This window comes from Pseudophryne corroboree, chromosome 2, assembly GCF_028390025.1.
Source record: "Pseudophryne corroboree isolate aPseCor3 chromosome 2, aPseCor3.hap2, whole genome shotgun sequence".
In the NCBI taxonomy this organism is placed as follows: Eukaryota; Metazoa; Chordata; class Amphibia; order Anura; family Myobatrachidae; genus Pseudophryne; species Pseudophryne corroboree.
Window position 1 is genome coordinate 796,860,067 of NC_086445.1, and position 12,708 is coordinate 796,872,774.

Here is a 12,708-nt window from a genome sequence, read left to right on the forward strand (position 1 = left end):
GACGGAGTCCCCAGCATCCACTTAGGACGTTAGAGAAAAGATCTATGACTCAGGGATCCTGGCATGATGTTGTCCAGATGTGACTGAAATTTTTTAGTCGGGCTCCCACCTGCCAGTCTTCCAGGCATTGCGGTCCATCGTCATGCTGAAGGCTTTGAGGAAGCAGAGCTGGAGCGCTGTTCCTGAGAACCGGCAGTTGCTGGTTTGCGTGGTTTACCTCTAGCGCTTCTATTGGCTGTAGAAGATGCTCTGGCTTTGCCCTTAAACTTGGCAGTCCGAAAGGACTGTAGAGTAGGTCCTGAGTAGGTGTTCCTAGTTGAGGTAGCTGCAGAAGGAAGATATGTGGACTTACCCGCAGTAGCTTTGGAGATCCATTTGTCTACTTCGTCTCCAAATTAAGCCTCTCCTGTGAAAGGTAGGCCTTCCATGCCTTTCCTGGAGTCCGCGTCCGCAGTCCACTGGCGTAACCATAAGCCCCTGCGTGCTGACACACCCATAGCCGTGGTGCGTGCATTAAGCAAACCCACTTCTTTTATGACTTCCACCATAAAGTTCACAGAGTCCTGTATATGTTGCAGGAGTAAAACAATCTCCCCCCTAGATAAGGAATCCAACCCCTCAATTAGGTTACCTAACCATATAGCCATGGCTCATGCTATAGTGGGTCTTTGGGCCACTCCAGCAGCCGTGTACAAGGATTTGAGTGTAGTCTCAATTTTACGATCAGCCGTGTCTATCAGGGAGGCTGCACCAGGGACAGGTAATACAATTTTCCGTGACAACCAGGACACTGATGCATCCACTATCGGTGTACTTTCCCATTTTTTCCTATCCTCAGGAGGAAAGGAAAAGATGAGAGTAACCTTTTAGGGATTTGAAATTTCTTATCAGGATTAACCCACGGTTCTTCAAACAGGGTATTCAATTCCTTTGACATAGGAAAAGTGACTGAGGATTTCTTTTTTACATTAAAATAAGATTCCTCACATTCCTCTGCCACTTTATCAGGAATTTGCCTAACATCTCTGATAGCTTCTATAAGAGCCTCTATTCCCTGTGACAGAGCAGCGCCCCCCTTCTGAAATTCTTTATTTTTGTTTGATCATACATAGTCGTTAAACATACATCGAGAAAGAGGACAAACGGCCAAAGAACCATCGTCTATCAAGGACCAAAAATCTATTTTTAGAATAAAGAACAATAACAATCAAAAAGAAACCTTGGTAACAAAATATCAATTTATGCAGGGGGGGAAGGGGAGAGAAAAGGGAGGGTGGGGAGAAGGGGGGGGGGGGGAACCACGGTGCCAGCAGATATCAGTAGGTATTTAGAGAACTAGTAGACAAGAAAAGATGGAAAGGAGGAAAGATGGAGAAGAAGTAGAGGCTGCCGCCCACGGGCCTACGGACGGAGTCCAGAGCTAGAGGGTGGGGGCGGTGATCTACGCTCTGCAAGGAGCCAGGGAGCCCATACCTGCTCAAAGACGTGACCCCGATCATGGAGGTAATATGTAATCCTCTCCATTGATGCAATATGCCAGATCTTGGCCCTAAGCGAAGGGAGAGAAGGGGGAGAAGGATTTTTCCAATTGAGAGCAATCAACGATTTTGCCGCAGTTAAAATGTGCATGGCCAATTTTTTGGATAAGTTATCAAGGGCCGGGGAGGATAACACAGCAGAAAGATCCAGGGATCTCTCAACACAGGAGATTCCAGAAGGGAGACCAGGAGGGAATGGACTAGGTTCCAGAAGGGAACGCGCCCCCCCTTCTGAATCCCTCTCCTCCATGTCTGACCCCTCAGCGTCAGAGTCAGACTGCAGGATATGGGGCAGAGTTTGTTTCTGTGGACAAATGGCAGGGGACTGAGAGACACTTGTTTGAGGAATGAGTCTCTATTCATAATCTCATCCACAGACTGTCTTAAGTATTGCGTCTCTTTCTCATGGCGGGACAATTTATTAGATATATTGGAAATAATTCCTTTAAAGGAATCCAGCCACGCTGGTTCAGCCCCACTAGCCTAAGAAGGTGCACTGCACTGAGTACATAGTAGTGAGCTCCCTGGGGAAGAGGAACACTCTGCCGTACATGAAACACACTCTTTGCCTGATATACTGTAAATGTGACAGCACACACACACGAAAGGTTAAAAGCACAAATAACCCACAAAGAGCCATTCCAGGGAGGCACAAAGTTTGGAGCCAGCACACAGCGCCCTTATTGCTAATGATAAGCTTAGCCGGGTCGCAGACTAAGTACCCAGATTGGGGACTTAGTACACTAATATTCGCTCCACCCTGGCTATGACCCCCTGGTACCGCTGAGGTAATCTGGAGTCACACCGGAGGAACTGCGCGTCCCTGTAAGTCGGTGTCTGTGTTCACTGCAGAGGGAAAATGTCGCTGGTGAGCTGCTGGATCCTCTCATAGTGAAGCCCCGCCCCTTCAATGGCGCGCAGTCTTCCCGCTTTTTTTTATACTGGCTGAGGTAAATTTGTGCTTAAAATGGAGCCAGATCCGTTTTAAGGCTTTGTTTGCCAGTGTGGGTACTGTGTACAGTGTACTGAGACACAGTTGTGTACTGAGTCTGGAGACGCAATCCGCCCCGGTGAGAAGCCGTGTGTCTCCGTACCCTCATGCTGCTATAATGGCCGGCGACCCGCTAACCTGGGACGACAAGCTTAGTACTCACCACTCTTCTTTCTTCTGGTTCTGTTACGGGTGGCGGCGTGCTGCGGGAATGTATGCTCGCCGTGGTGGGGCTTGCGAATAGTTCCCTCAGGAGCTAGTGTCCTGTCAGCGGGGAACGGGACCATTAACCCTTCAAGAGGTTGGGCCGTTCCCCTACCTAAGTCCCAGGAAGCAGGCAGGCTGGTGCCATCCAGACCTGCCTGAAAATAACAAACAGAAAAATAAATGCAGAAAACTCTACAGGAGCTTCCATAAGCATGACCGGCTCCTCCGGGCACATTTTCTAAACTGAGTCTGGTAGGAGGGGCATAGAGGGAGGAGCCAGCACATACTATCAAATTCTTAAAGTTCCCATGGCTCCCAGTGGACCCATCTATACCCCATGGTACTAAATGGAACCCCAGTATCGTTTAGGACGTAAGAACAAATGTTAAGTTAATATTTTTAAAATTATTTATTGGAATTGCTACTTCACGTACATTGGTAAACTGTTTTTCTGCACAAGGGACTGGCACAGCAGCAAGGTTTCACTAGGTGATATCTACTCCCCCGGGTTCCACCACCTCTCTAGGACCACTTTAAGCACTGGCACTGGGTAAGGTAAGAGATGAGAATCTCATATATGCTTATCATTGTGCCCCTAGACAAGCAGCTCACCATGCCTCATGGGAGAAACAGCACTATTTCTATTTGTATAAACTTACCTCTCGAACCCTTGATATGTCTGATACTTTGAAATGATCACACGTATTTAGCAGATTGAGGAAGGCCGCTGCATCACACTCATTGGGTGCTTTGTCTAGATGCCCACGTGGCAAATAAACCTATAATAAAATGAAATATTTATACACCATGAACAAACTTTAATAACACATTAACATATCATTGCCGAAATGTGCTGCGGATGCGTTGTTGTTGAATTATGGATCACTAACCCCTATGTCAGTGATGCTTCTGTGACTTTAAAAGTTCAAAGTGTTTTTCTGGTGGCGGGAAAGGCGGTGCCTGAAAAGAGCGACATAATGCCAGTTTCTGAGAAACAGTGGCAGGTGCAGAGACACAGTGTGGTATCCAAGTAGAGGTGAAAATATATTGAGATGTTTTTCGCGATTTTTCCTGATGTTTCACCCTTATTTTTTCTTTACATGCTATCCAATTTGGTCGCCTGTAAAAAAAACAAAAACACTATCTCTCGAAAACCTGTGTGTTTTCGGTAGAAACAGATCTCAAAAAACGGGGCTGTTTCCGTGGATTTGGTTTCGCCTGCCGGAGGCACGCGAGACAAAATCCCTTAAAAGTCGGTGCGAGCTGCGGCTTTACAGGGCTAATTGGATAATCCCCGGCAAGACAATTAGCCGCGGCTAACTGGATACTCCCACCACAATAGGACTTGATTTAGAGCTGAGCGATTCTTTGCTACTGCACTTGCGCAAAATCCCTAGAAACTCATATGGCGAATGTGTTACACGAATGCACTGTTGCAATTCAAAACACCATATCAGACATGCTTTAGAAAAGAGCTGGGTGTGCCTACGCAGTAACTTGGGGGGGGGGGGGGGGGTATGGGGGTGAATCTGTACCTGCTAAAGGGCTAGTGTGACTGATGGTGGCATCTCAGGATGCACAGGGCTGTGTTTTAGCATGTACACATGCTCATACACATAAATGTACACCAGGGAAGGACTTTGTAGCGGCATTTGCACAAAGCTGCAGACCCGTGACCGCCAAAAGACGCAGCCCAATAGACTTCTATGAAGACCTGGGGGGTAATTCAGACCTGATCGCTAGGGTGCGTTTTTTGCATCCCTGCGATCAGGTAGTCGCCGTCTACAGGGGGAGGGTATTAGCTGTGTGCAGGTGTGCGATCACATTTGTAGCAGAACTGCACAAACATCAGTTTGTGCAGTTTCTGCTCAGCCCAGGACTTACTCACACGCTGCAATGGTTTCCTGGTGATCGGGGCCGTAGCTGACGTCAGACCCTCCAAATGCCGGGTCCCTCCTGCGTTTTCCTGGGCATTCCTACAAAACGGTCAGTTGCCACACACAAACGGCCTCTTCCTGTCAATCTCCTTGCGATCGCTTTTTTCGCACCATCCCGTCGCTATGCACTAATGCCCGCTGCAGTCGTCCGACACGCCGGTGCGCATGCATGTGCAGTTCGGATCTGGTCGCAGGCTGTGAGAAAACGCAGCCTAGCGATCAGGTCTGAATTAACCCCCTGGTGTGTTTCACGGTTCACACAAAGACCCTATATGCTGCAAGCAGCTTTCCAAAAGGTATAAAACCTAATGTGTGATACCCACTATCTCCCCCAACCCAAAAAATAAATAAAGTGCTTTAAATGAAGGAAAAAGCAATAAGCATCAGCCTTATTCGGTATACTGCCCATTTTGTCAGCATTATGAAACCACACTGCAAGGTACAGCAACTGATATGCAAATGAGCCTTTAATATAACATTTCCCTACAGCTCAAAACATATATTTACTTTCAAATAGAGCAACAGTTCAAGCATTTCCTGTCATACTGCTGTCCTCGAAGTGGCAGGACATAAACTACTATTAGAGGTACTCAACAAATAAAAAATAAGAGTTATGGTAAAACTAACACTTGTTAACTCTTTTTCTTCAAGGTCCATGGGAACCACAGGGTTAACACTGGGGAATGCTTGGTGGAAAGCAAAGCTTTGAGCCTCCCAGGAGGGTGGTATTCATGTGACTGCCGGTCAGCTGACCGACAGTCACATGACCTCCTCCACCATCCTGACGGCTCGCTATCCCGATTGTCGGCATGCCGACCAACAGGGACTATTTCCACTCGTGGGTGTCCACGACACCCATAGAGTGGGAATAGAACCCGTGGCGACCGCAGGTCGCCACCGAGCCCGCAGCGTGGCGAGCGCAGCGAGCCCGCAAGGGGCTTGCTGCACTCGCCCCTCCCCGCCGGGATCCCCGCGTCAGTATGCTGCCGGGATCCCGGCGTCGATAAGCTGACCGCCGGTCAGCCGTACTACACCCTCCCAGGATACACTGGGTCCCTCTCCCCAAAAACCCCGCACACAGCTCAGGCTCTTAAGTTTAAGTTAACAAGCCTAAAGCAGGAGCTGGAGAGGAGAGAAGGAAAAATAGCACACAGGAAACACACTCTCACGTACAGGAGAAGGGAACTGGTGATCGAGAAAGTAACCCATTGAAGCTAGGTCCGTCAGGGTGGGCATCCTGTGGATCTCATTGACCTCGAAGAAAAAAAGTTAAAAAGGGTAACTCTTATTTTCTTCTTCAGGGTCAATGGTCTCCACAGGGTTAACACTGGGGACGTCCCCAAGCAGTTGTAATAAGGAGGGAACGTTCATAAGCTGATAGGAGGACACTGCGGCCAAAGGTTGCATCCTGAGAGGCAAATGTATCAAAGGCAAAGAACATAAGAAACGTATGGGAGGAGACCACGTAGTGGCCTTGTATAGTTTTCAGCAGATGCGCCACGGCGGGCTATCCGCGAAGGACCCACAGAGCGAGTAAAGTGAGCAGAGACTGTACTTGGAACAGGAAGATCAGCCAGCATGTAAGCCTGTGAGATGGTCATGCGGAGCCAACGTGCCAATGGTTGTTTATTGGCTGGCCAGCCCCGCTTGTGGAATCCAGAGAGAATGAATAAGGAATCCATTTTCCTAATGGAAATAGTACGGTCCACGTAGATTTTCAGAGCACAAACCACATGCAACGAAGCTTCTGCTTGTGAAAGGCCAGGTTCATTGATATGGAACTTGGATACTACCTTAGGTAGATATCTCTGTTTAGTCCGAAGGACAGCCCTGTCATGATGAAAAATAAAAAAGGGAGGACTGCAGGAGAGTGTTTCCAAGTCAGAGACCCTACGGGCTGAGGTGATGACCAACAGAAAGAGAGCCTTCACAGTCAACCATTTGAGGTCCACAGTATGCAATGGTTCAAAGGGAGGTTGTTGTAAGGCCCAGATGACCAAGGACAAATTCAAAGGAGCCACCCGGGGAAACAAAGGGAGGTGGTATCCGAAGCACATCTGGCAATGGAGCAAGCCTCAACTGGAATCAAACGGACAGATCTGAGACCTGAACTTTATGCAATACCAGGCGGAGACCCATGGTAAGGCCAACCTGTAGGAATGCCAGAAGTCTAAATATCCGAAATACCAGAGGATCATAGTGGTGATGAGCACACCACTGAAAGTAAGAGTGCCAGACATGGTAATAAATTCAAGCAAATGCTAGTTTCCGGGCATGAAGCATTGTTTGTATAACCGCACTGGAAAAACCCTTATCCATTAGGAGGGATGACTCAAAAACCACCCTGTCAAAGACAAGCGAGCTAGGTCCGGGTGCAGACAGGGACCTTGTGATAAAAGATCTGGTCGAAGAGGAAGCGGGAAGGGCTCGTTTATGGAGACACACTGAAGATCCGTGAACCAATGGCGCCTGGGCCATGCCAGAGCCACGAGGATGAACGCGCTGCCTTCCTCTTTGAATTTTCGTAGTAGTCTGGGAAGTGGAGATACTGGAGGGAAGAGATAAGCCAGACAAAAAGTCCACAGGACTGTTAGTGCGCCCATGAAGGTTGCACCCGGATCTCGTGTCCTGTCCTTGTACACGGGTACTTTGTGGTTGTGACTTTAAACCATGAGCTCCACGTCTGCAAGACCCCATTTGTTCACTAGAAGCTAAAATACACCTGGGTGTAGAGACCACTGTCCGGCATGCACATCCTGTCGACTGAGGAAGTGTAATTCCCAGTTGAGTACCCCCGGGATGAAGATCGCGGAGATGGCGGGGAGATGGAGTTCTGCCCAGTCTAGAATCCGTGCTACTTCCTGCATTGCTGCTGCATTGCGAGTGCCGCCCTGCTGATTGATATAAGCCACTGCCGTGGCATTGTCTGACTGCACTTGCACGGGAGAGCCGTGAAGAAGGTCCTGAGCCATTTGAAGGGCCCGGTAAACTGCCTGAAGTTCCAGGACGTTGATCAGTGGATCTCTCTCCGTTGGATACCGGAGGCCCTGAAAGGAGTGGCTGCCTGTGACAGCTCTCCATCCATGGAGGCTGGCATCCATGGTAAGAAGTACCCAGTGTGGGATCCAGAACGGCTGACCCTTGTCCAGGTTGGAGGTGTGTATCCACCACAAGAGGGACATCTGAACTTCCTGAGGCAGCATCATAGTCAGAGATTAGCCACCAATACTCCATCATCAGATAGGGCCTCACGTATGTAAGCAGCTGCTTGCCACATAAGAGCCAAGTATGACATGCAATCCTCAGATATATCTCAGGGCAAGTCCTCCTCTAAGGCCAGTAACCATGATTCAATGGCTTTTGCAGCCCAGGAGGCAGCCACGGTTGGTCTGTTGACAGCATCCGTGAGTAAAAAATAACCCTGATACAATTTTCAATGCGTCTATCAGTGGGCTTTTTCAGTGAGGAAAGAGTAGTGACAGGTAGAATGGACATCTTAGCTAGATGTGCAATATGTGTATCTACCTCAGGGGGAGCCTCCCACTAAGCACAATCCTCTGTAGGGATAGGTTACAGGGAAGTCAAGCGTTTAGACACAGGGAACTTTTTACCCAGAGTTTTCCAGGATTCCTGTCTAATTTCCATGAGATGATCTGAATGAGGGAATTCAGAGTTATTTATCTTTTGTCGCTTAAAATCTGTTTTCTTAGCAACTGGCTCAGGTTCATCCTCAGTGAGTTGTGTTTAATAGCCTCAATTAAAGGAGCCACCTCCACTGTGCTGGGAGAATCCTCTGCAAGGATGCAGGAATCAGTGACAGACTGTCTGTCTTCCCCTTCTTCAGCTGAGGACTCATTTGAGTCTGAAATAGCAGTGGACTGTGAGGACAGGTAGTGGACCTAGAGGATGGTTTGGTCCCGGGTAACCTTCTCTGTAATGCTAGGGATGTTTGGGCTAAGCTTTAAACTGTAGTACTCAGTGTATCGACCCAAGGTGGGTTAGCCACAAGGTCTATATTGGGCGGTGCTAACATAGGGGGAGTTAGCCAATCCACTAAAGTACCCAGTAACTGAGTGAAAGAAGCCCATGGGGGTTCTTGAGTACGTGCTGGGTATTTTGACTGGCCAGGTGGTACATAGAAGTTTAGACAGAGCCCATCCTGAGCTACATCCTGTGCAGTTAAACCTGCAGAGCACAATCTACATGACTGTAATACTGGGGTGTCAGGCTGTTTGCGACTTTTTGCTTTGCTAGACATAGCTGCAATAATAGGGAGTCACCGACACACACAATAGTATACAAACAAGGGTGTGGCAGCCTGTTAAAAAGTATGTGACAATGTTCAGCAGGGTTTCGGTAAGATTTACAGTCGCCCGGGATGCCGAATGTCAGTATCCCGACAACGGCAACCCGAGCGGTAGAATGCCGGCAGGGGTCGAGCACAACAAAGCCCCCTGCGGGCTTGGTGGCGAGCTACGCTCACCACAAGTTCTATTATCCCTTTATGGGTGTCGTGAACACCCATAGAGAGGGAATCACCTACCTTGCCGGTATACCGGCGGCGGTATGGTGCCCCCGTCGGGATCCTGGCAGTGGTATGGTGACAGCCAGGATCCCGACGAGCGGTATGCTAACGCACACCGTTTAGCAGTATCGTTGAAACTGTATAAAGAGGGCCCCTGACAGCGCCTGGTCACAGGGCAGAGAAAAAGACAGGGACAGATATACAGTATATTGAGCTGAAATGAGGAAAATAAACAGACAGCAGAAACTAGCACAAGTCACATACAATGCAGATAAACACAATTATTTTTCTTTAATCTGTTTTTATTAAAGCTGTAGATATAAGAGTAGTACAACATTTTCAAACAATAGAATCCAAAATATACAAAAGAAAACATATCTGGTCGTACCGTCTTATTAACTTTGTTTTAAACATAGTAGGACAGATAGAAAAGTTGACTGTTCTTCAATCAAAATATATATAAAGAAATACAGACATTATAAAGCATTAATTATGAGAAATGTAGAAAAGGAAAAAGAGAGTAGAAAAGGAAAGAAAGTGAGAAATATGAAGAGGAAGAGAATACAGAAGAAGTCAGTTGAGATGAAGTTTTATGTCTAGAGTTTTATACGGGGATGATTAAGTTACCATATAGGACCTGTATATCGGAGACTCCATGAAGTCAAACCACGGAAACCAGGTAGCGGTAAAGTCAGTGGTTCTTCCCATCGAGAAGGATATAAGGTCTTCCATGTCTAAAAAGTATGTAATCTTGTTAAACCATTGTTTGATCGAGGGTGGGGAGGTGGACCTCCAGAGAGCCGGTATCACGGCCCTTGCAGCGTTGCTAAGGTGTCTCAGAAGTGAGCACTTATAAGAATGTGCACTTGCTGAGGTAAGATTAAAGAGCCAAAACTCAGGCTCCCTGGGTATCACATCTCCCACTATCAGCTCGGAGCATCTAAAAACGTCTTTCCAGAAAGGAATTATAAAAGGGCAGTCCCACCAGATGTGTAAAAAGCTCCCTGGAGCCCCCTTACACCTCCAACAGAGATTCGAAAGGGTAGGAAACATTTTATTAAGGACACGGGGAGTCCTGTACCATCTATATATAAGCTTATATACCGTTTCCTTCGTCGACAAACATAGAGAGCTTGCCTGAGCATTACGAAATATAGTGTCCCAATTGGCCTGAGAGTCTATCCCTCGCATTTCCTTTTCCCAAGAAGTCATGAAGGCAGGGGGTTGGGAAAACAGGTCCTCCACAATAAACGCATAAATTTGGGAGATGGTATGTGTAGGGGAGCAAGTGGAAACGCATAGTTTTTCGAAATTAGTGAGACCTCTAGTTATGTCAGAGAAATTCTTGGAGGACGCTAGAAAATGATGAACCTGAAGGAACTTCCAAAAGTCGACGCTTGATATTTTCCAGAGAGACTGAACATCTGAGAATGAGCGCACTCTACCCGAACTCACCAGCTGACCGACCCTGAAAAGCCCTGCCTCAGCCCAAGAAGCAAAGGCCAGGCTGTGGAGTCCAGGAACAAATTCGGGGTTATGAAGAAAAGAAGTCAAGGGGGACCACTTAGAAGAGATGTGGGTCTTTAACCTGAGCTTGTGCCATACTTTAAGCGTGGGGGTGACCGTAGGGTGAGCGATTTTCGGGAGGGAGGGCAGCCATGGAACTATTTCTATGTAATGTGGGAGACAGCCTTCTTCCAAAAGCACCCATTGTTTACAGTCTTTGGCCCTTGTCCATTCCAAAACTCTATTTAATTGTACAGCATGGTAGTAGCTGGGAATATGAGGGAGTTGTTGTCCCCCTTGATGTCCTCTCCGGAATAGAATGTCATGTTTAAATCTAGGAGCTTTACCTCCCCAGACAAACGTACGAATGAGGTTCTGAACGTCCCTGAACCACAGAGGAGGGATGTATATAGGGAGGGATTGAAGAAAGAATAGAATCCTGGGGAGAGCGTTCATTTTGACCACGTTAATCCTACCAAACCAGGATAAACGCAATTTCTTCCATTTCTGGAAGTCTAAACGGAGTGTTTTCAACAAGAGGCCGAAATTTAAGGGAAATATTTTAGATAAATCGTTAGATAGCATTACCCCCAAGTACTTAACTTTGTGTTCGTGCCAGGTAAAAGGGAAAGAACCCTTCAGACCCGTCAGCACGCCAGGGGAAGTAGTTAGGTTCATTGCTATGGATTTGGAATAATTTATCTTAAAATTAGAAAGGGCTCCGAACCTATCAAATTCTAGCATCAAATTTGGGAGAGAAGTCACCGGGTTTGAAATTAGGGCAAGCAAATCATCGGCATACAGAGCTAATTTGTATTCGCGTCCTCTTACTAATAACCCAGAGATATTTTGGTTAGCCCTAATGCTTCTCGCTAAAGCTTCCATGCATAAGACAAAAAGTAAAGGGGATAACGGGCATCCCTGTCGTGTGCCATTGGAAATGGTAAAGGGGTCCGATAAGGAGCCATTAATCTTAATTTTGGCAAACGGCGTAGAGTAGAGGGATAAAATTCTATGGAGACAAGCGTTGCCAAGCCCCAGGTGCCTCAGGATGCCGGACATAAAGTCCCAATCCACCCTATCAAACGCTTTTTCAGCATCAGTTGACAGTATAATTGAGGGGGATGTGGCCTGGTTGGCATAATAGATCATATTAAGCACCTTAGAGGTATTATCTCTGGCTTCCCGACCCAAGACAAACCCCGCCTGGTCTCCATGAATTAAATCTGGCAACAGCAATTTAAGGCGATTTGCAATCAGCTTTGCGAAGAATTTTATATCTAAATTTAATAGTGAGATCGGCCGGTAACTGGAGCAGAGGCTGGGGTCTTTACCCTCCTTGGGCAAAACTGTGATATGTGCCTCTAGGGATTGTGAAGCAAACTGTGATTTTTCCGACACGGTGTTAAAAGCTCTTGTGAGAATGGGGGTTAATTTCTCCTTAAAGGCCTTATAATAAGCAATAGTGTACCCGTCGGGGCCCGGACTTTTGCCATTGGGGGAGGATTCGATGACTTTTAAAACCTCCTCAGGGGAGAAGGGTGCGTCCAAACCCTCTGCATCTTCTCTTGACAAAGTAGGGTAATCTATGCTGTTTAAATAATCTGCTATGGCTGTTTGGTGTGAAATCTTGTCTGCCCTCCCAGACGGCCCAGAAAGATTGTACAGGGCGGAGTAATAAGCCTGGAAGGCTTTAGCTATGTGGAGAGTCTCGTGGAGGGGTTTCCCCCGACCATCCTTAACGCAATGAATAAAAGTAATAGCACGTTGTTCACGAAGAGCCCTGGCTAACAATTTCCCCGGTTTATTGCCCCATTGATAATATCTGCTTCGACATTTCCGGTAGGAGAACTTGACTCTATCGGAAAGCAGTCTGTTCAAATCTGCCCTAGCTGTCTCGAGATCTGCATAATGTTGAGGAGTGTGGGACTTCTTATGTAAGAGTTCTAAGGATTTTATTTTAAATAATAGATCCTCTCTGAGCTGTTCCCTCTGCTTTTTGCG

General features: G+C 47.2%; 1 protein-coding gene across 1 annotated transcript in view; it reads right to left on the reverse strand.

Annotated features, from left to right (window-relative positions):
* The window catches only part of C2HXorf38 (chromosome 2 CXorf38 homolog), a 47,558-nt gene that overhangs the window by 14,844 nt on the left and 20,006 nt on the right, over positions 1-12,708 (reverse strand). Inside the window, exon 3 of the mRNA XM_063957339.1 lies at positions 3,396-3,515. Within this exon, the coding sequence (XP_063813409.1) occupies positions 3,396-3,515 (120 nt within the window). The remainder of the gene's footprint in view (positions 1-3,395; positions 3,516-12,708) is intronic.